The 22,993-nt window shown below is 51.4% G+C and overlaps 1 protein-coding gene across 2 annotated transcripts in view; it reads right to left on the reverse strand.

The window, feature by feature from the left end:
- Positions 1 to 13,736: 13,736 nt before the first annotated feature.
- Positions 13,737 to 22,993, reverse strand: part of GNAO1 (G protein subunit alpha o1) — a 115,295-nt gene continuing 106,038 nt past the window's right edge. Inside the window, exons 7-8 of one of the 2 annotated variants that reach the window (XM_015873859.2) lie at positions 17,190 to 17,343; positions 13,737 to 15,411 (exon numbers count right to left, since the gene is read on the reverse strand). In XM_015873859.2, the coding sequence (XP_015729345.1) occupies positions 15,224 to 15,411; positions 17,190 to 17,343 (342 nt within the window). In that variant the 3' untranslated portion in view covers positions 13,737 to 15,223. Of the gene's footprint in view, positions 15,412 to 17,189; positions 17,344 to 19,381; positions 22,099 to 22,993 lie in introns of those variants that run through there. The other variant, XM_015873858.2, reaches the window with a different exon arrangement.

Raw genomic sequence — 22,993 nt, forward strand, 5'->3', positions numbered from 1 at the left:
TAAATCGCACTTTTCCCATCACTGCACAGAGAGGGGAGACAAAGTCAGACCCAGTGTGATATGTAACCAGAGCAGGGCGAGCTGCTGCCATGTACAGATGGAACCCAGAGAGACACGGATTCTCTCATTGAGGCTAATACAGAAAATTAGCAATATTTAAATTTATGTCTCCAACCAAGTCCACAAGGAAATTTTCCTCTTTATCAGCACATTCCATCACGGGCAGGTTTGGAGCGCGCTGGCGCAGGGGGATGCAGACCGCTGCTTTCATTACAGAGTCTGCAAAGAAAGCTAACAAAAATAAAATACCTGGCTCTGCTCTGGGGCTCTACCTAACCCCATCTGCCTCATGCCAGAGCAGGGAAAGCAAAGCAAAGCCCATTCTTGGGGCGTGTGCTGCAGAGGGAGCTGCCTTTTCACCTTCTTTTAGTACAGTGCTGCTACTGTTTTTGTTCCCATTGATCTTATCCTTTGAGAATTTGGAAGGGATTTCAAAGAGGCAGGGTGTTGATAGTAACTTTGTTTTCATGCTTCTTCTCTGTTGCTGCAGCTATTTGTTTTTACTGACTGGGAATGAGGACGGCCCCAGTCTCCCCACATGATCGGGGTTCTCCAGAACGAAGCCCCAAACTTCCTTTGGCCCTGTGTGAGCACAAGATTTTCCCCGTGCCGATTTGATTGTACATTACAGAGTGGAGGGTGTATTTACTGTTCCCCCTCTGCCTTCTTTACGGCTCAAGACAGACTCCTCAGCATGCTCCACTGAAGGATTTTTCTATTAGATGTGGATTTTCCCCTCCAAATCTTTAGCACTCTAATTTCTCTGCTGTGCTTTTGTGCCTTGCTCCCCCTGCCCAGGAAGGAGAGCAACAAGATGTCTACAAACCAATGCTACAGCGGCAGGAAAAGAGGAAAAAAAACAAACCAAACCAAAACAACAAAAAAAGCAGGTACAGAGCAGCGAGAGGCTGTTCTTCACCTCTCCATCACCTCTGTGAAGCACCATTAGCAGCTGCAGTGTTTGTAGATGTCCAGGGAAGCTCGAGACTGACCCACAGCATGGGGAGAAGCAAAGGTCACTTCCACAGTTTCACTAGAAAGAAATTCCAGTGGCTGCTCAAACCCCATAATCCAGACATGATTAATGTGCATCGAAGGCAGATCTGGTTTCGTTGGAGATCCTGGGTCAGGAGCAGTCTTAACTGGTGGGGAAGAAAAAAACTTGAAAGCTGAAGGAGGAAAAATACAGCTCACGTACAGTCAGCTCCTGTGGCAGGAATGTTAACAAATGACAGTATTATTCTACACAAAGACAAGCTGCTCTGGGGAGCTTGGAAACAAAGGTGAGCTGGCTTCCTTCAGATTTGCACCTTCATCTTCCCCTCTCACCCACACCAGCTCAGTTTAAACCTTTCACAGGAATTTCTCTACAGCTCTCCTTCCCCCTCACCCTTCATTTTGCTGGAGTTTGACCTGCAGATTCAGCAGTTTGTGGTGTAGGTGGATGGAAAGGGGGGAAAATCACGCAGATGTAGTGATCTCTCACACCTTGCTTTGTTCTGAAGCCAGCATCAAACCGAGCCACAGCAGGGTGAAACTTTTAGCACAGAAAGGCCTTTCAGGACACAGAGAAGGACTCCTGGAACCTCCCATGGGAAACACCTTGGTGTCAGACTGATAATCACCAACCTGTGTCCACAGTGGGAGCTGACACCATGGGGCTGGCACCTGGCAGGCTGATGCCTGAGCCACAGCTTGATCCCACAGCTCACACCCCTCTTCCTAAGCTCTGTAGCCTTCTGAAAATAGCTCTACCACCGAGGTTCTCCTGCTCAGCTGTAACACGGCAGCAGTGCTCTCTAACCTCGTGCTCAGAAACAGCTGAGATTTTTGGCTGCATTTTAAAACAAAAAGGCAAAGAAAGAAGGGGGTGGAAAACAGCTTGAGGGAAGTGTGTGGCATGGAAAAGCTTTGGCCTAAATAGATTTGGCAAGGTCTTAAGCAATCAGATTGCTTTGTAGAATGAAAACCACCCAGCACTGTTGATCAGTGCATCCCCACTCACAGGAACGCAGACACCACTTGTCCCTGCAGAAACCCACAGCTCACAGCAGATAAGGGTGAGCCATAATGAACAGGTACTCATCGCAGCAATGAGATCAAGAGTAGATAAGAGAACACCTAACCCTGAAGATGTTTGGGGCCTGGGAGAGATTCCCTGGGAGACATCAGCTTCCAATGCAGGAGGTTGTTGGGAGAAGATAGAGCAGAAACATCCCTGCTGTGGCAAGGAGAGCTGAGAAGTGAGCAATGACACCTCCAGACATTCTGTGGCTTCTCTACGTGCAAGGTAGCCATGACCAATAATGCTTTCTCCTTTACAGAAGGGCTTTATAACTGCTGAAGTAATATATTGCCCTCACCTCTGTTTTAACTGAGGTAATATTTCTACTCCATCTAAAAGACTTGAAACAGAGGCATATGGAGCCTGAGCACCTTCTCCCTGCTCATCAACAAGCCAGTTCACGTAGGCTGATGGCACAAGCATCTAGAGCTCTGCACCATTCACTTCTCGACCCAAATGGTTCTTCTCCCTGGGAATTTCAGAAAAGTTCACGCACATTTTTGCAACCACTGATTGATGATGGAGTTCCGTTTTTTTTTTTTTTGGCTGCTGCTTCTGCCTTCAAGTACATGTGAGCCTTGTGCCCTTCCTTGCAGCCACCTCATCCTCTCTTTCTTCTTTTCTCTGGCCAGGGGATTTCCACTCTGTTGTCAGACACAAGCTGCAGACATCCCTTTTATCTGGCATTCTGCTCTACATCTTACAGAGGTGAAATCCTGGATTGATGTTTTCCTCCCCATTTTCAGCATCTACCTTTCAGCTCCTTCCCTCTGCTTCCAATCTGTCAGGTCCTCACTGGATGCCGAACATTCTAAAACAGGAATTCCTCTTTATTCTCCCTTCCTGTTCCTCCTGTCTCAGACACACTTTAATTGCAGAAACTCAAAGATAAATCAGTTGGAAAAAAAAAGGAAGCCACCTGAGAGTGCCAGAAGGTTCAGCAGAGAACATCCTGCTGCTGCCTGGCCTAGGGTGCCCACAGAGCATCTTGTGGCCTGGGGAACAGCTTTGCTACTCACCACTCCTCTTCTGCTTTAACAAGTTTCCTCTAAGACATCACGTACCAACAAATCTATGAACATCTGTTCTAAACTCCACAGGGTCCAGAAGTTTCTTCCACCTCACTGTCTTTTAGTCTTCCTTTTTAGGTTAACTTCCTCAGCAGTATCACACTGTTCACATGCTTTTATTCTCCTTTTGCACTTTCCTGATTTCTCGCTGTGTTGGGTTCCAGCCTCAACATTTCTTGTCTCACTTCATTTGGCAACACACTCATTTTCCACTGTGGCATCTTCATGGCCTTTTTCTGCTGCCGTTTCTGAGTTCTGTCCCTTATTAATGCTTTTATCAAGCAGGAAACTGAAGTAACCCTCATTTCTGAGGATGAAAACCAGGTGTGCCTTGTGCGCTACCACTTCAGGGTCAAAAAAGGCTGCATTTGGCCACTCAGTTTGGCTTTCTGCCTACAAGAAAAGCCAAGCACAGACTCAGGGGATTCCCACATGTGACTTCCGCAATAACCAGCCTGGATGTACTTGTACCAGGGACTATGCACAAGCCATGCTCACAGATTGCCCTTGTGCCAGCTCTGTCCTGGGCAGTGCAGCCCTTATCACCTCCAAAATAAAGTTTGTAGAACCATATAAGGGGGCAGAGAAGCTCACCTACCCCTTGCTTTTCATCTCTTGTTTCACTGCACCAAAAGCCCGGGCACTGCTCATTGGGAGGTCGTGGCCAGCAAACTTGCTCCTAGCAGAGATCAGAGGTGCCAATGGAGCAGTTCAGAGTGGAGCTCTGTGGCCCAACTCTCTATTTCAAGGTGTGCCATTATCCACTGCATTGTACATCTTGTCAATGAAAGGCTGGATTTCAGCAGGTTTATGTGTGCATAATTGGATGACTTTTCCTCATGGAAGAAGCTGTGGATACCTGAAAGAGTCTCCCAAAAGCAAATTCCATTCCCAAAGCACAAAGTTGGAAAGAGCCTCCACTTTCTGTTCTCTACAGAAATCCCTCATCACTTTAAATTCAATTAACCACAGCCCCTGAAATGATCACTTGTGAGCCAGGTGAAATTAAAGCTGGCAGATACAGCCTTCTCTTTCGGTGGACAGATCTCAGTGCCAAAGCCACTGCCATCCCCGCCCAGGCACACGGCAATGCAGGGTCCTGGCTGTACCTTCCTGTGAGGCTGTTTCCCACCATTTATCACTAACAGCACATTTAGCAACAGCAGCACTGCCAACAAACAGCCCAGGAGTAGCGTGCAGTGCTTTTGCTTACCACTTCTCTCCTGCCCGCACACCGTTTCATGCAAAGTGCATGCAAAGTGCTTTCTTTGCACGGCAGGTCTGTGTTGTTCTCTCCCCAAAGCCACCTGTGATTCACCTTTTTATGCTTACATAGGCACAATCAAGCGCTCTGAGTGAGCAGCTGCCATCCAGAGCAAGCGCAGGCTGTAGGAACCTCCACTCATGGGGTGAAAGCAGCAGCCTCCTCTGCTCTGTTGTTCAAACAGCAGTATTTAATGACAAACAAGGGCCCTTCTCTAAGGAAAGCAACACTCGTAAAAGTGAGAAAACAGGATCCTCCACCCGAGTCATTAAGCACAGGAGGCTGCGTTCAAAGCGCAGAGCAGAGGTGTGCATGAATATGGACATGAGGACGGGTCTCTCGGTCTCGGTTCCTGCAAGCTGCCTTTGAACTGAGGAGGAAGTGCTTGTGGCGATGCAGGATGCAAAGCAGAGCGCACCTTCTCACTATGAAAACACATTCAGCCAGGGAGCACGTGACTGCTCTGGGAGATTAAAGGGAGGCTGAAATTCTGCACTTTGTCTTCCCCCAAGTGCTCATTATTTTTGGAACCCCAGATTTTAAGGTAGGAAAAGACCTCACAAATCCTGAAGTCCAACCCCAGCCCACCCCACCATGCCCACATCCCTCAGTGCCACATCCCCTCACTTCTTGGACACCCCGAGGGAAGGTGATCCCCCCCTGTCCCAGGCAGCTGTGCTGCTGCCTCACCGCTGTTTTGGAGAAGAATTGTTCTTGATATCCAACCTGAACCTCCACTGGCATAACCTGAGCCTGTGAACTGAGGCATTTCTTCCATTCAAACACTGAACACAACAGCTGTAGTAGAGCATATGGGATCATCTCACACTGCTGTCCCACCAGCTCAGGAACCCCAAGAGAGAGCCATTGCCTGTGCTTGCACCGAGCCCTCCCTTTATCTTCCTGCAGCACATATTAGTGACTAAGATGGATGGTGTTTCCTTGCTCTCAGATTTAGCAAAGCTTTGTGACACAGAGCAGACTCTGAGATGTTTCCCTTGAATGAAGGATCAGGTTGCATTTTAGTTAGGAGAAACATACCCCTGTGGAAGTCAGGCAGTGATGGATTAACAATTTCCTATTGCCTTCTCAGGCTTGCTATTCATTTCAGGTGGAACAAATTTGTGTCAATTGAATAATTCTTTGGAGTCATTGATTTATTTGGAATTTAAACGTATAGCAAAGAAAGCATTCAAAGAGTTTTAATCAAAGACTATTGTTTTGATCAACCGGGCTCCAGCCAGCACCCAGCACCCTCTGCATCTGCATCTTGCAGAGCTCTGGAAGTTTGGGATGGCTCTCTCAGACCCCCTGGTAGAGCAGAAAACAGATGCACATGAACACAGATTTACATGGGGAACAGGGCTGTGGATCTTCAGGATTTAAGTGAGAATGTGAATCATGGGTGGCACTGCAGGCAGCAAAGGTTCCAGCCAGGTTCACCCTCCATTAATTACAAAAGGCTCTGTCTTCTTCCAGGTTAAATATCCTCATCTAAATAACAACCTTTCAACACACACAGCCCAATAAATACAGCCTCAAGATTGCATATTTACTATCCTCAATAAATACAGCCATAATTTCAGCTACCAACTGCTTACGGAACTGTAGAATAGAATTACAGAACCATTCAGGTTGGAAAAGATCTCTCAGATCCCCGAGTCCAACCCCAGCCCACCCCACCTTCCCATTGCCCACATCCCTCAGTGCCACACCCCCACGGCTCTTGAACAACTCCAGGGATGGGGACTCCCCCCACCCTCCTCCCTGGGCTGCTGTGCCACTGCATTATGAAGAACTGTTTGCAAGAGCACAACAACCGTCACTATATTTCGAACACAAAGCTAGGATGGCATTTCAAGTTCTGAAAGTGCTTTAAGGGCCCTCCTACAGTCCCTGTCAGCCCCGACCCCCACCCTCCAGAGCTGGGCAGCACCTCACCCTTGGGACTGAGCTGGTAGGCGCGGGGATGGATGCTCCAAGCACAACGGCAGAGGTTCACAACCCCTCTGTGCATAGGGGAGCTCGCTGCCTGAGCCTAATTGGGGCTGCTGACGGTCTCCTCACATCAGAACAACTGTTTGCATTACAGCTCTCTAATAACATATCCTCTGTCTTGGAGCGTACAAGGAAAAATACGACCCTTTTCAACTTATCTGCTGGCTAAAATTAGTGATTTCTGGTGGTAATGCATTCCTTAAATTATGTCCAGTGGGGCAGAAAAAGCCTCAAAAACACTTCTCTCGGGAGGGTCATTTATTCTGACAGCAGCGCCGAGGCAATGGATCTTTCTGTCGAGGCTCCGGCCCTCAGAAGAATCTCTAGGTACAGCGCTGCTGCTTTATTTCTTTGCTTAAACACCGCTAATTGCCTCCGCAGCCCTGTGCGCTGCAAACAGCCGCGAGGGGTCAGCGCGGGGGCCGCGGCTCCACCGCCGGGTGCGGCTCATTACGGAGCGCGGCCGCGGGACCTCGGCGGGGGCAGAGCCGGGGGGGGCACGGCCCGGGCAGCTCCGCGCTGGGAAACGGCACCGCCGGGAGCGCCGGGAGCGTCCGGAGCTGCTCGGGTCTGTTCGTGCCTTGACTTTCTTTAAAAGCGCCTCAGATGTCTCGCTGGGGAAAGGTGAGAGATGACTCAGCCGCGTCTTTCAGACCCAGGGAAAAAGAACACCACCAACAAAAAGAACCAGCAACCAAACAACCGAACCCTTTTTTTCTAACCGAGCGTTCGCCCCTTTGCTGTCTGAAAGCCTGCGGGATGTTCTGATAAACCTCCCACAGCCGACCCATGGGAATGTGCCCCTTTGGGCAGAGCAGCGCCCAGCCGGGGTGGGGGAGGTGGCTCTGGGCCTCCAGGGAGCAAACGCATCCCAGGGCTCAGCAGTGCCCTGGGGCATCAGTGGGTGCACGAGGACCCCAATGTCACCGGTACCACCAGCCCACCCTGGAGGCATTCCCTGCATGTCAGTGTTCTGCTTGCAAAAATCAATAGCAGAGCTTTAAAACGAGCAGAGGGAAGAAGGCGCGTGCTTTGCAAAGGGCTTTTATTTGCATTACAGGCATAATTTGCATCACGGCGTTGCGTACACGATAGGCTCTATATACATGATAAGCACCTGCATCCCTGCCAGCACACTGCCCTGCAAAAATTGGTGCTTCCCTTCCTGCACCCTCACACCCTCCCAGGCTGCACTGCTGTAGCGCTGCCCCCAGAGAGTCAGCACACAGGGAAAGAAGTGTCCCCTCTGCAGCTCTTTGGAGAGACCTGAAACTTGCCCTGTAAAGGTGGGCGTAGGGCTGTTGTGTGGTGAAGGGAAGGGTGCTGGCATGCTGGGCTGGGTGCGACGCTGCAGGGTGCAGGGATGCACCTGGGGGCAGGGCTGCATGGGTGCAGGGGTGTGTGTAAGAGCTGGAGAATGCATGGCTGCAGTGCTGTGCTGTGCAGGGGTACATGTGGGTGGAAGGGTGTATGTAGGAGATGAAACATGTATGTGTGCAGGGATGTGCACTAACACAGGGATGTGCACAGACCATGTGGGTAGAGGGGGTGCCCATGCATGCAGCTCACACACACGGGCAGTTCTCCCTGCCAGGCAGGAGCAGGGCTGAGCAGGGCCCAGTCCCGTAGTCCCTCAGCACTGCTCATCTCTGCACATCACCCACGTGTCCCCAAGCCCCAGTTCCAAAGCACAGCATCACATCCCCAATGAAACTCACCCAGACCCAAAGCAGCCTCATTTCCCCCTCTGTTTCTCACTGGAACTTCTTCGTTCCCATTTCTCCTCACATCATCACCTTACACCAAGATAGCTCAGCTCACCATCCCAGCTCCCCTGTCCTTTTTTCCCCTGCACATCCCCATGCCCCCTTTGGTGCAAAGTTAGCACCCAGACATGACAGGGGAGAGTTGGCCTCGCTGCAGCAGGTTTGGCAGCAGCTTTGATCCTGCGGTGTTTTCCAGGAGCCCGGTGAATGGGATGTTTGTCTCCCGGCTCTTCACAGTTTATCCAACGAGTTTTTTTCTCAGGGAGTGGCTGGGGCTGGCGCTGCCCGAGGCAGCTCTGAGAGATGCTGTTCCCGGTGACAAAACAAATGCAGTGCTTGGGCACCGTCTGCACTGCACGCACTGCTGGAAACCACCCAGGGCAGAATTTTCCTCTGCTTTTGGGGCTTCGTTGCAAATCTCTGACAAAATGGGGGTTTGGTAACTTCCCAGTTGAAGTTCTTCTCAAGGAATTGCATTTTATAAAGCACATCAGAACCCACCCTGGATTGTGCTGTCCTCGTGATGCACACTGCAGCCTCAGCTCCTGCTTCCTGCTTTGCAGAGCAGCGAAACAAGGCCTGTCTGATGTTCCAAATAAAATCTGGTGCTTGTTAGAGCAGAAACCCACAGATTGGGAACCAAGCACTTCTGAGCGCTTGCACAAAGGCTTTGTGTGGGTGTCAGCGATGTGTTCTCCGGGGCCTGAGTTATCAGAGGCTCCAGATGTGCTCACTGGCTCCTCCGCACTGCTTCACTGCTGTGTCCCCACCCCGGGCTCCAGGGACAGGCAGGCAGCGCTCTGCTGCTCTGCACAGCAATGATGGCCCCGACCCAGCTCCCTGGGAGGCAATGGGGCTGATGGTTCTGACACGCGGGTACTTGGGTGGGACCAACAAGGAGCTGCAAGGCCACCTCAGTGCTCATCAGTGAGGGAAACACTCCTTGTATATCCCAAATGCATCCTGAGCACATCCCAAATGCATCCCAAGCATATCCTGAATGCATCCCAGACACGTTCCAAACACGTCTCAAATGCATCCCAACTGCATCTCTCCTGTGCTGTCAGCAGGTTAAGCTGTGAGTGCAGCCCTGCCGCATCCATCCAAACATAACACATGGGATGGATTAAAAATAAAAATGCCATTAAGTGCTTCCAGGATGTGAACTGTAACAAAAGGGCCCTTTGTATGCAAGGCAGAAGGAATGGTGGGGCACGAGTGTGCCTGGCTGGGCGCTTTGGGGAACACCTCAAATCCATCCCAACCCACCTCAGATCCATCTTGTCCCACCTCAGATCCACCCACTCCACCTCCGGTCCATTCTGTTCCACTTCAGACCCATCGCATCCCATTTTGACTGGCACATGCTGGGTTCAGTTTGTGCCGAACGCTGGAAATCAGCTTTCTATCGATTGCCATTTCTCCTAACACATTCTAGCAAGCACTCATTAAATTTTCATTCAATTATCCCAGGCCGTGTTGTGGTGGTGTTTTTTCACCCCCATCCTTCACAACAGGAATAATTCCTAATGGCCACTTCCCCTCAGGGAGAAAGTGAGGGGGCTGCTTTCACCCCTGGAGCAGAGCAGGGAGCAATGGGGGGACGTGGGGTGGGACCACAGCCATTCCCACACCAATGGAGCCACGCCATCAGCACTGAGCTGTGTGCTACGTGGGGGGCACTGATGTTCTGACAGGGGTTGGCTGTGTGTTGGGAATAGTGGGGTGATGATGGAGATGGTGATGATATTAGCAGTAATGATAGATCACTGTCACTTGGCACTGCAGATTGGAGCAGGGCCTGGTGGTACAGGGTGGTTCCAGTGGAGCTGAAGATGTGAGAGGCAGCAGGAGCAGTGATCTGGCCTCAGTCCCTGCCTCCATTCCTCATCTGCAAAGCCAGCGGTGACACAAGACCTCATCAGGTTCCTCCATTGGGACTCACAGTGACAAGTGCTGTGTGGCTCCCACACCTACAGCATCCCCAAAGCCAGCACCGGTCCAGATCTCTCACAGACCCAGCTCCAAGCAGGACCCCACATCCATCCATGTGTTGTTCCTGTGGGAAGCTCAAGGCACTGCTGCACACAGATTAGAGATTAGCTAAAGTGTGAGCGAGCATTCAGAGTAGGGAAGACCCCCAGACACTACTGTTGGTGAGTCTGTGCACGCCCTTGGCTTGCCCTGCTCCCTGCTGCAGCTCCTGGAGTGTCGCTCCCAACTCCATTTCATGCTATTGCTGCACATCCTCAGATACATCTGCACACATGCTGCTGCAGCTGTGCCCCTTTCAGTACCACGTGTAGAGTTCTGGTTTGATCTGCAGGCTGCAATGTGCACACAGTGAGCTGGGCAGCAGCAATGGGGAATCTGCCCTGGGGTGCAGCCAGCAGCATGATGCTGCATCTTACAGCTAAAAGAGCAAATCCCATGGCTGCCCTGTGCCACGCGTCTGTTTTGCTGCAGCCCTGTGGAGCAGGGCAGGGGCAGGGGGGGATCCATCCTGAACTTGACATCAGCAGGACTGGAGCTTGATCCCCAGGGCCTGCAGTGAGCTCCACCTCCTGCCTCGGCTGAGATGGACCCATAATGTGCGGTTGTAGCTGTCCATAATGCAATTATCCCACAATAATCTTGAAATGGAATATAATGAGGGGCCAGGGAAGCGGGGCTGGCAGTGGAGGCTGTGCAGCTCTGTGTGCTGCCATGCGGCACTGCCCAGCTGCCAGCACATGAGTCAGTAGGAGGCTGGCTGGGCTTTTCCCTTTATTCTTGAAGAATAATTGGGCTGGGAGTCATTTGGGAGAGCCTTCAGTTGCACCAGGGAACATTCAGGTCAGATACCAGGAATAATTTCTGCTCCCAGTTTCTGCAGCGAGGCAACGGCGCAGCTGCCCAAGGATGGGGAGGAGTCCCCGTCCCTGGAGCTGCCCCAGAGCCGTGGGGATGTGGCACTGAGGGACGCGGGCGGTGGGCTGGGATTGGACCTGAGGAGTTCTCAGCTCTTTTCCAACCTCAGTGATTCTGTGAGTCCATGAAACCCGGCCCTGTCAGTCCCTTTAACGCAGCTCGGTGACCACCTCCGCCCAGGTTAAATGAGGAGACACCCCCGCCCTGCTTTGCCCCCCTCAGTTCCCCTCCGCACAGCGTTAGGGGAAAGCCAGAACTCCCCCCACCCGCCGCTCCTCGGAGGTCCCACCCCACACGTTTTGTCCCTACAGCGGATTTCTTGGAGCTCTCCCTGGAATTTGCGGAGCGCGGAACCTCGGTTACATTGGAGGATTTCGAGCATTTTTCTCGCCCCGAGGCGGAGGGAACGGCGCTTTGTGTGGTCCGGGCCACCCCCGGGCAGTCCCGGGCCGTCCCCGGGCGGGGGAAGCCCAGTTGCGGGGCTGGTTCTCGTTACACTCCGCACGGTTTGTGGGCACCAAAGAGAAGGTGAATTCTTAAGGATTTTGAGCTCCCGTCGATGTGAATTATTCCTTCGGCCGGGCTTCCTTTCCAAAAACCAAAACTGTGATTGGAAGGGGGTTTTATTTTGGGCAATGGCACAGCCGGCCGTAATACAGGAAGTTATAAAACAAGAAGATTAGTAAATAAAAACGCTGCAAAATAAAATAATAATGGTAAAAAATAAAATTATGAAAGCGCTGACAATACAGTAAAAAAGTACTGAGATCTGCGGGGTAGAAAATAGAAATACTGAAAAGGAAAACACTACAAAGGAAATAGTAAAATGGGAAAAAGGGATAAAACAACAGATTGAAATTGAAATTTTCAAAACCTGAGAATTAAAAACTATAAAACCACAAAAAAAAAAAAAAAAAAAAAGAGAGAGGAAAAAAACGCGCCTTCCTCGGCACTATGGCGCCCCCTGGCGGCCGTGAGATGAAGCCGCACCAGCGTGACGTCACCAGTGGGGTGTGACGTAATGCCATCGGAAATTGAAATGGTCCCCAAACATAGCGGAGCTGGGGGCACGAACAGGGGACATGTCAGAGATGGTCATAGATCAAAGGGTGGGATGGGAGGGGATGGGGAAGGGGGCAGTGATGGGAATGCTGGTGAGGATAGGGATGAGGATGGGATGGGGACGGGGTTCAGCTGGGGATGGGGGCGGGGATGAGAATGAGATGGGAAGGGGATGGGGATAGGGTGGAATGAGTATGGGGACAGTCTGATAATGAAGTGGGATGGGATGGGAATGGGGATGTTGGTAGAATGGAATGAGGATGAGGAAGAAAATGAGATGGAATGGGGATGGGGAGAGGATGGGAATTGGATGGGGGCTGGTTGGAATAAAGATATGAAGGAAATATAGCTGGGGATGGGCTGGGGGTGGAATACAGGTGGAGATGGGATAGAGATCAGCATGGGATAGAGGCAGGGGGTGGAGATGTGATTAGAGATTAAGATAGGATGGAGATAGGGGTGGGGATGGAATGGGATAGAGGTGGAGATGGGTTAGAGATGGGAATGGATATGGGATGGAGATGGGATGTGTGTTGCCTGGGTTGTAATTAATATTGTTTCAGTGATGTCCCAAGATGTCCAAGGACGTCATCATTTCTCCCCCAAGACAGAAAAGCAGTTGCAGGGCCCCGTAGGACAACCCTGGGGATGCAGTGGGCACTGTGCCACAAAGTACGGCCATCAGCAGGGCTTGTTCCCAATTGATATTGTGCTTGGTTAGCGGGTGGGATGCTTTGTATAATGTACGATTCCTTGGTCATGTCTCCTCCCGCGTGGGGCTGCAGATGGCAGCGTGCGCCGGCAAACCAGCCTCAGAAACCTCCCGTCTCCACCTATTTCCAGCACTATATTTCCGTGTAAGAAAGAAAGAAATCAAAAGCTCAGGTGTGGAAAAAGCCATGTGTGGAATTATGGCATCAGCTAAGTGCCCTTATCCTTAAGATGCTCCATCCCTTGCCCAGCGATGTGGCAGGGATTTGGGGAGGAGCTCGGTGCCATGGACAGGGGACAGGTCAGAGAATGGGGGACATGCCAGATCTGCTTGTAGAGCAGTGAGGGCAAGAGGGAGCTTCAGGTTGGGAATTAGGGACAATCCCTTCTCCAGAAGAGCTGTGAGACAGCGGCAGGGGCTGCCCAGGGAGGTGGGGGATTCCCCACCCCTGAATGTGATCAAGAACTGTGGGGACATGGCACTGAGGGAAATGGGCAGCGGGTTGGGGTTGGAACTGACAATCTGAAAGGTCTTTTCCATCCTCAGTGCTTCCGTGTCTGTACGACTCCATCCCTTCTCCCTTAGATTCAGCTCTGCTCACTGTTGCTGTGTGCTTCCATGGTTCAAACACCCCCTGCCCTGGAGAAGCACTGAGGCCCCAGGTACCAGTGTGGGGCTCTTGGGCTGCACTGATGCCAATTCTATGTGCTCAAAAAAACCCAACAAAAAACAGGTGATTTTTGTCATTTTTTTCCCCTTCCCTTGGTGGGAGAAGTGAAGAGGGAGTGTGGAAAGAAGCAGGCGGAGACACAGAGGGGAGAGCCCAGAATACAGACAAACATTCTCTTTATTGAGCTACACATGAATTTTCCATTAGTCAGAGAAAGAGATTGGCAGTGTGTAATATATCACAGAAACCTCACTGATTGGTAATAGAAAGGCTTAGAAAGACCTGGCGCTTTATATATATATATATATAATATTTGTAGTTTCCTCTTTATTTATTAATTTCCTTTTCAACAGGTGTGACTGCTCGTCTTCAGCAAAGGTAACTCTTAAAAGTGAAACGGTGACGACATCTCGGTACTCATCAAAGTAGAAATGGCGAAGGGTCGCTCATGAAAACTGTGGCTGTAATGTAAACACTACATTCCTTACTTTTTTTAGCTTTTTTTTTGTGTTTTGGTGTGGATTTAAAATTTGTAAATTATTTTTCCTTCTTGCTTTTTTTTTTAATTATTATTTTTTATCTTTTTTAATGTTATTTTTTTAAGATTTTTTTCTTTTTTTTTTCTTTTTTTTTTCTTCTTTGCAGCACAAACATCCCCACATGAGAGAAAAAACACCATTCACTAAAAGGGAGGAGTGGAGGGATTGGGGGGGAGTGTGAAGAAAAAAGCAGCACAGAAAAGCATCCACTGGAAAGAGTTATAAATGAAAAATAAAAAGCCCAAAATTACCCTAAATGAAACAAAATGAACAACAACAACAAAAAAAAAAAAAAAAAAGCGAAAGAAAGAAAAACCCAACCTGTATATTGATGGACACCCCCTGCCTGGAGCCCCCACGTCAACCCCAATGACAAGAGAGGCAGCGCCGTTGTGATGGGAGCTGGGAGGGCTGTGCTTCTGCATGGGGGGAGATGGGGGAAAAGACCCCGGAATGGAGAACGGCACGGCCGGCACCCCTGGCTCCCGACCGGGGAGTGGGGGGGTCGCTTACATGAGGGGGAGATTAAAAAGGAATGAAAAGAAAAAGCCCAAGAAGAGGAGAGCGGATGGCAGCTCGTCCCCGCCTGCACTGAGTGCTGCTGTGTGCCCTGCCCAACCACTGCGGGATGGATGGGAGAAGGGCTTCAGCTCAGCTCCTTGTTGGCCAGAGCCATTGCTACCATTTCCCTCTTTAAAATAAAATAAAATAAAATAAAATAAAATAAAATAAAATAAAATAAAATAAAATAAAATAAAATAAACCACCCTTCAGTAGGGAACAAACCCATTCACCCCACAGAGAAATTACATTAGAAACAAAGAAACAAAAAGAGAAAAAAATAACCCAAAAAGCCTGAATCCCAGAGCGAGTGGGAAGGTTCCCCCCTCCTGCCCATGGCTCTGAGACCAACGGAAAGGTGGTGGTGGATTTGTTTTGTTTGTATATATATATATACGTATATATATCATTTCCTTACGCCTTTTTATTTACCAACTCTCATGATTATGGTTACGACTTTGTTTCCGTCCCGCTGTTTCTCCCGTCGCGCTCAGTGTGTGTGGTGCGGTGTGGGTGGGTGTGCGGGGCCCCGCTCCATGGCAGGGCTCAGTACAAGCCGCAGCCCCGCAGGTTGTTGGCGATGATGATGTCAGTGACGGCGTCGAACACCACCTGGATGTTGTTTGTGTCCGTGGCGCACGTCATGTGGCAGTAAATCTCCTTGTTGGGGGAGCGGTTTTTGCTCTCGAATTGTGCTTGGATGTAGGCAGCCGCGTCCTCATAGGTATTTGGACCTGCGGGCACAGGGGACAGCAGGGGGACATCAGGTTGGACCCCGCTGAGCTGGTGCTCACTGGGGAAGGAACAGCCCCAAACTATGGTTTTTATTATTCCATTTTTCTTAGCTAATTCAGCTTTCTTCCATGGGAGCCCAGATCTCAACCTTGTGCCCTGGCACCATGGGGCTGATGACTTTGCAGGAACGGCCCTTTTTGCCCCATCTCCCCTTTCCCCCCCATTTCACACTCCAATTTCTCCTTTTCCCCCTCATGCCCCCTCCTCCCCCCCTTTTCCCCCAGTATTTACCTCTTTCCTCCCTCTTTGCTAGCAGTTGGGTTCTGCCACAGGCTCCTCCCTCCCTGGGTGCCACAAATGTGCCCCCCCACACCCCCCTTTTCCCCCCAGCAAATGGAGTCTGTGATGGAGGGCACCCAACCTTCCCCAAGGGATGCCCACCCATCCCCAGCGGTGCCAATCCATCCCCAAGGATGCCCATCCATCCTCGTGTTGCCCATCCATCATTGTGATATCCATTCACCTCCAGAGATGCCCATCCCAGCAGCACCAATGAGTCCCAGTGGCACATCCCATAGTCTTGGGCAGCCCCAGGGCCAAGCATCAGTGGAAAGGACTGGGATGTCCATTAGGTGCCCCCTCGACCATCACCCATGGGTACCCTTACGGTGGGACAAGGGATTTGCTTGGGGTGGGCCAGAGGCACCTGGCGGTGGGTGGGAGCCCAACGATGCTGCACCAGTGCCCTTTGCTTGGTGCTTTGGGGAGCTTTGCAGGATGGAGGAGGGCCAGATGTTCGGGTCGAAAAATGTGCATTATGGCATTAATCTGCTTACAGCAATAAAAGCGGCTGCACCAGGCTCCTCGCAGGGAGCCACAAAGCCTGAATTATGCCCCTGAAATCGCCTTTGGGAGAGTTGCTGTTATCTGCAGATTTAGTTTCCTTTTCAAGCGCACCACTTCCCCTCCTTCCAGGCACAGGATGTGGTTGTAGGGCTGCCTCCAGCCCTGGGGATGAAGAATGGGCTGATGTGCTTTGGGGGCTGGCCAGAAAGGACTGTGCCAGTGGTGCTGTGTCCGTGCTGGAACGTTGTGTCAGGGCCCATCCATGTTGCCCCAGGGTGCCCATGGGGGCATAGGGGTGCACCAGGGCAGGGGCACAAAGCCCACATGGGAGGTGCTGGAGCTCCTCAGGCAGGAGATATTTTCTTTCCATTAAAGTACTCAGAGCAGACATCTTTTTATGGTGTTTTCTTGGATTCCCCCCCAGCCCATGTTGGTTTCAGTTGCTCTTTTTAAAGAAACATATGAATATCCTCTGATGTGAAAGATTTCCACTGCAGAGACTCCTTCCCCCCAGGATAAATCAGCATGGCCAAGTGTAGGAGAACGCTGACCACAGCCTCATTGCCCTGGTCTCCTCCATGCCAATGGTGGCCTTGGGTGGATACAGACAACCCAACAGCCTCTCTGTGGGGCTGGTGTTGCATGGGGAGAGAACAACTGACCCATGGCCAGTGAGTGCCTTGCAAGCCCCATAGACAGAAGTAGGAGAACCGCATTACCACAAGCAGCAGAGATGCTGGTGAAGGCGTTCACAGCGCTTCAGAGAGCAGAGCTTTCTGCACTTGGGATGCACCGGGATGCTCTCACCCCTCACCACAGGAATTCACCAAACATAAACAAGACCCCAAGGGATGCCCAGGGCTGGTGCACCCCTAGAGATGCCTCAGCATCCCTGCCCCTCCCCAACCCTGAGCTACAGCCCCACACCTACCTGCATACTCGGGGAAGCAGATGGTCAGGGGGGACTTCTTGATCTTCTCGGCAAATAGGTCTTTCTTGTTGAGGAAGAGAATGATGGAGGTATCAATGAAGAATTTGTTGTTACAGATGGAGTCGAAGAGCATGAGAGATTCATGCATGCGGTTCTACAACAGGGAGCACGGAGAGGAGGAGAGAAAGGCAAAGAGAGAGAGTTAGAGGAGAGGAGAACTGGTTTTCCCACACTGAAATGGTTAGGAAGCAGAACCCGCACAGTCAGAGGGGTAGGGATGAGGTGGGGCACAGGAACTGCAGCTTCTCCTCCACTGCCCCCTGCCTGGCAGGGATGATGCCAGAGTCACAAGAAACAGTGGGAAAAGAGCTGTTGGTTCATCATCTGCCCAAAGAGAGGGCTGGGGAAGGGGCTGCGGGCTCTGAGGTGACCCACCTGTGGGGCCACACGGTGCCATCACAATGGATCACAGCACAGGTGCTGCCCCATGGAGCCCCCTGCCACATCTTCAGCCTCAGGGAACCACAGCTCCCAGCTGAGCAATGCAGGGCACAAAGGGAGCTGCTGAGACCACCTCCTGGGCTGCTCTGGGGCTGCTTAAAGCATGCGAGAGCTTGAGCAGGAACACAGAGGAAACCGCTAAAAGCCGCGTTTTTTAGTCATCCTTTCATGCGTGAGCAAACCACACCCGGCTTGTTTCCCTGTGCTTGGGAGCTGTTAGCAGAGAGACAGAGGGACAGGAGAGCAGGAGGAGGCGATGCCGAGGGGCTGCAGGGCTGTGGGCCTGGCAGTCGGGGAGCAGTGCTCCTTCGCCATCCAGGAGCGTGCAGATGCTCCCTAATGAAATGATGACCCAATTACACATTTTGGAGTTTTCCATGAATGTTTTATTAGTGAGTCATTTTCTTAGCTACACTTCAGCTGCAGCTTTTGCATGCAAAATTTAGCAGATGTCTGATTTCATCTTGAAAGGCTTTGAGATTATGCTGTCGTTTCCTTGGCGAAGTGGAGCTGTGAATGCCAAGCAGCCGCTTTCCAGAGCTTCTGGTCCTCATCTGATCCTTACACTTTTAAAATACTTACGTATAAAAAACTACTATTGATTGGAAAACAAACCATCACAAGTGGGTGTGGCTTTTCTAGCCTTGGCTAAGCAGCCTTTGCAAAAGGGCCGGAGGTTTTCCCACAGGCAGCAGGGCAGGCTTCATTTCCTTGTTCACCCCACTTCATTCCACACGTACATTGTAAAGGAGTGGTGGAAACAAAGGCTGTGCCTGGGGGTTGGAAGCCCCAGATGCATTGAGAACAGCCCCGATGACTTCCAGACTCCCACGCAGGACACCATCCTGGAGGAGACGTCAGGAAACCTCCAGGTCAAATACACAAAGCAAAGCCCCTCTTCCTGAGCCAGTGGTGCTCCAGGAGCTGGCCCTTAGCTCTGAAAGAGGTGGCTGTGAGGCCAGGTCCTGCCGAAGCCTCAGCACTGAACACAGTGAAGGCAGCAGCAATGACAGCTCATTTTCCTATGCTGAGGCTGATGGAAAATTTTCCCTTCCTTTCTTCAAACTGGTATTCATGCTTTCTATTTCTTGCCTCTGGTAATGGAAGCCCTTTGGATCAAACACAAAAGAACAAAGTGACACGAGTGTTATTTTGAGGGGACCGAAAGGTGCTCCAAGTATTGTGTCACCGTGGTGGGGGAGAAGCACGATTTGCAGAAATGGACCAGAAATAGCTCTTCTGTCGCTGTGCTGGCGCTGATTGACAGAGGTAAAACATCGCAACGCTCGCTGCTTGTGCTGGGTGTGCAGCCACAATGCTGGAGGAAGGCTCGAGGCAATGCTGCCAGCAAGCAGAGGATGCCATTTGCGTACTGCCAAAATCGCTGTGGTTTGTCTGAATGCCTTTCATGCAGATGCTTGCAATGGGAAAGACTTGCAGAAGGCCGGGTCTTCTTCACTCTGGCATTGTTGCATTTGGCCACTTGCGCTGGCGATGCACACTGCAGATACAGCCATGTTGGGGTGAAGATCTCTCACCTTCTGGATTCATCTTTTGTCAGTGCTCTTCCAGGAGCAAGTCCAGGGCAGGAGACACAGCATACGGACGGCTACTGAGTGTACCGAGCAGAAGAATGGCCAATGCTGGGGCCAAGAAGCAGAACATGCCAAGGGAGACCCAATAAAACCCTCTCACACTAGAAAAGAGCTGGCACTTTATTAACATTTTGTAACTAATAAATACATTACTGACAGCCAATAAATTATTACAATAGCTACCATTCTATTAAACCAATGGACAGTCACTCTTCGTACAAAATTACAGTTAATGCAGTTGGGGCCATCAGACATGCGGGAGGAGCGGCTCGGCGGTCCAGCGGGAGGAGGGGACTGCGCCCAGAGCCACGGTGATGGTCACTGCTCCTGTGTCGAGCTGCAGGGGGAAAGGAGGAGTGGGGAGAGGGTGCTGCATTGGGAGCGGGGTTTTAGTAGGGTGGGGGTTCCTCTTTCAGCTCTGAAAGGGCTGAGGCTGCTCTGGTCACCGTGAAGGCACTGCGGGGCGCTGAGTGCTGCCAGAGCTCCTGTCTCTGCGGGGTAATTTGCACAGCTGTGCTGCTCTCTCTGAGGGGCTGCCCAGGGGCTCAGGAGATGTGGCCTTTTGAGCACGTGGCTGTGCATTCAGGTGTGCTTGTGGGTGTGTGCTTATTGCTATCAGCCCCTGGAAAGGTTTTTCTCCTGCAGGGTTCTGCATCTTTGGAACTGCTCTTCAGCTGAGGAAGCTGATGGAGTCTTGCCATTTCCCTGCACCCGGTTCTCTCACTGCATACAGAGCAGCACCAGGTTCTCCCTTTCTCCTGGGACCCCACAGTGTGCTCTGTATGTGGTACCCCACAGAGGAGCATTGCCTCCAGAAGGCACATCTGTTGGGAAGGAGGGAACAGAACACCAGCAGCAACAGCTGGAATGGAGCTTTAGATGTACAAAATGCCAAAGGAAAGGAAAGGCTCCATGTGCAGCACTGCTTCCTGCCCCCACTCCCCAACATGGGGACACTGCCTGGGCTGGCCCTTGGGCTGCTCTCAGGGCACACAGTCATTGGGGAGTGGTGACCCAGCCACATCCGGGGTTAATTCACACTTTCTTCCCCAAAAATATCCCTGCATGCTCCATGCTGGACCCTCTCACAGCTTTGGTTTGGTGCTGCCTTCACTGGAGACAGTCTCTGTGTCTTGGTGAACTGGAGAAAATATCAGGCACAGTAAGGTGTGGAAACAGCGCATCTCCAAACCCCATGTGCTGCTGAGTGGATTCTGCTGATGGAGCTTAACAAAGCCTTGCTGCTGGTGAAGGCACTCAGACACTGCACATGAGGTGCTCTGTGCTGGAGCTGTTTCATACACTTAAGTTAACACTTGGAACTAACAGCTCTATTCAGCCCTTCAGCCTCTCCTTCCTGCTGCTTCCACCTCCCTTAACGTCCTTTTGCAACTTCTGTCTCCAACCCAAGCTCCCCAGCCCCTTCTCACTCACCTGTCCCCTGCTCTCCCCTCTTACCCTCTCCTTGCACTTTTCCTGCTCCATCACTTGGCTCAGCTCAGCTCCCTCCCCTCGAAGCAGACAGGTCAACCTTCCCTGTCTGCTGGCTGGCAGGTGACCTGATGGGAATGCTGACCCTGGAGCCACCCCTCCAGGATGCAAGGGCATGAGTAACAAATCCACCAGCTGCTGCTGGCTTCCAATGGGGCTTCCAAAAGCGCCTCCCTGCCTTCCAGGTACAGCCTGGCTGCAGGAAACCAGTATGAATATTTCTGGTGTTCCAGGGCTGAGGTTAGGAACATCAGCACTGCAGCCAGTCTGGAAGGGCTCTGGGACATCTCTCTGCTGTCCCCACTGGGGCACTGTGGGGCAGAGGGCTACAGGTTGCCACCAGCATCCCCAGGGCCACCATGACATGCACAGAGAGCTGGCTGGCACACATGTCCTACCTTGGCACACAGGGAAGTCCCCACCATGGGCACTTCCCTACAGCCATTCCACATAGGACCCAGCAAAGCACAGCAGGGCTGGGGGCAGGAACCACTTTACTGGGAGCACCAGGCAGGTCTTAACATTAATTCTGAAAATACTGAGGTAAAACTGTTATCTGCAACAGTTTTAGGCAACACTTAGGAGGTGCTGTATCTGTGCCAGTTTCACTTGGGCCCTGGTGGCTGCGTCACTGATAGAGGGGGGAGCACAGAGCTGGGCTGCTGGGGCTCTTCCTGGGGCTCCTAGGGCAGGATATGGAGCCATGGGATCAAAACGATTCACTGCTGCCCAGGAAATGGCAATTTTGGAAGAGATAAATAACAAGAGTTACAAATATCACTCAATTTCAAGGAGAAAAAAAACAAAAAATGGGTTTGGATCCAAACTATGCCACTGCTGACAAATATTTTAAGGCTTTGATTATTATTTTTTTTAAATGGGGTATTACTGTTTTTTGGCAGTTTAAATGCACTTTGTGGGGAATGCATCAGCTCCTTCTACAGCACTGCAAGTGGGAATGGAGGAGCAGAAAGAGGCAGCAAGGGGAATTCACTGAAAAGAAACCCAAATAAGCTGGGAGGGGGCCGGGGAAGGTGGAACGCTGCAGTTCTGGGCAGAGGGAAGGGTTCACGTGTTCCTTCCTCATCACCCTCCAAGGAGGGGAAGCAGGAGGGGGACCTGTCTGCTGAGGCCTCAGTAGAGTCCGCAGCCCCGCAGGTTGTTGGCGATGATGACATCCGTGACGGCGTCGAAGACGAACTGCACGTTCTTGGTGTCGGTGGCACAGGTGAAGTGCGTGTAGATCTCCTTGTTGGGAGACTTGTTCTTGCTCTCATACTGCGCCTGGATGTATGCCACTGCCTCAGTGAAGGAGCTGGGGCCTGCAGAGAGATGAGCCCAAAGGGGAAGAGCTGGTTAGGGTGTGCCCGTAGACCTGCAACTGCAGCACAGCATCCCAGGGCACCACGCTACAAAGAAGTGTTGGTGGTTCTGTCTGTCTTTTGAAAGACAACAGTGCTCACTCAGAATCAAAGAAGGGCCCTGTCCAGCCTGACCTCATATGACTCCAGGGATGAAGCATCCATCACCTCACTGGGCCTTCTGGATGACAAGACTGCATGGCCAAAACTGCGCCACAGGGGGTTCCTCGTTACAAGTCTCTGTGACCAACCTCGGCCTTTACACTTTGGGCAGTGTTGTAAGAAGCTCAAGGGTGGCCACCCAGCATCAAAATAGCCATCCTGGATGACAGACACTGCCCTGGCTGACAGCTCCACCTGGCACAGATCTGGGAGGCTCAGCTTTCCCAGCCCCTGCATGGATCCACGCTTGGATCCTTTTCCCTCAGTTGGTGTTTCGATAGAATCACCAAATATCCGGAGTTGAAACGGACCCATAAGGATCATCAGGTCCAACCCCTAGGGAGACACTGTTACAGGATAGTGAAGCTCTCCCTGGGACTGTTATTAAGGCAACAAGGAGTGGCTGTTATCTGTGCACCCACTGAAAACATGGGGGCCACAAGATTTGAAGTATGATAAGGACGTGTGCCAGGAGAAGGATGCTGAATGAGGAGCTCTGCAGAGTTTAGGCCAGGTCCATGCGTTGAGCACAGACAGGATGCTGGGAGATGCAGGGATGCTGGTCACTCAAGGCCACGGGATTTAGATCCTGGATGGCCGGAATCACAAACACCAACATGGCTCAGAGCACAGCTCGGATTGTGCTGCTGTGCAGCTGAGCACTGCGGATTAGCTGAAAGCGCAGGTGAATTAA

This window comes from Coturnix japonica, chromosome 11 (genome assembly GCF_001577835.2).
Source record: "Coturnix japonica isolate 7356 chromosome 11, Coturnix japonica 2.1, whole genome shotgun sequence".
NCBI classification, from domain to species: domain Eukaryota; kingdom Metazoa; phylum Chordata; class Aves; order Galliformes; family Phasianidae; genus Coturnix; species Coturnix japonica.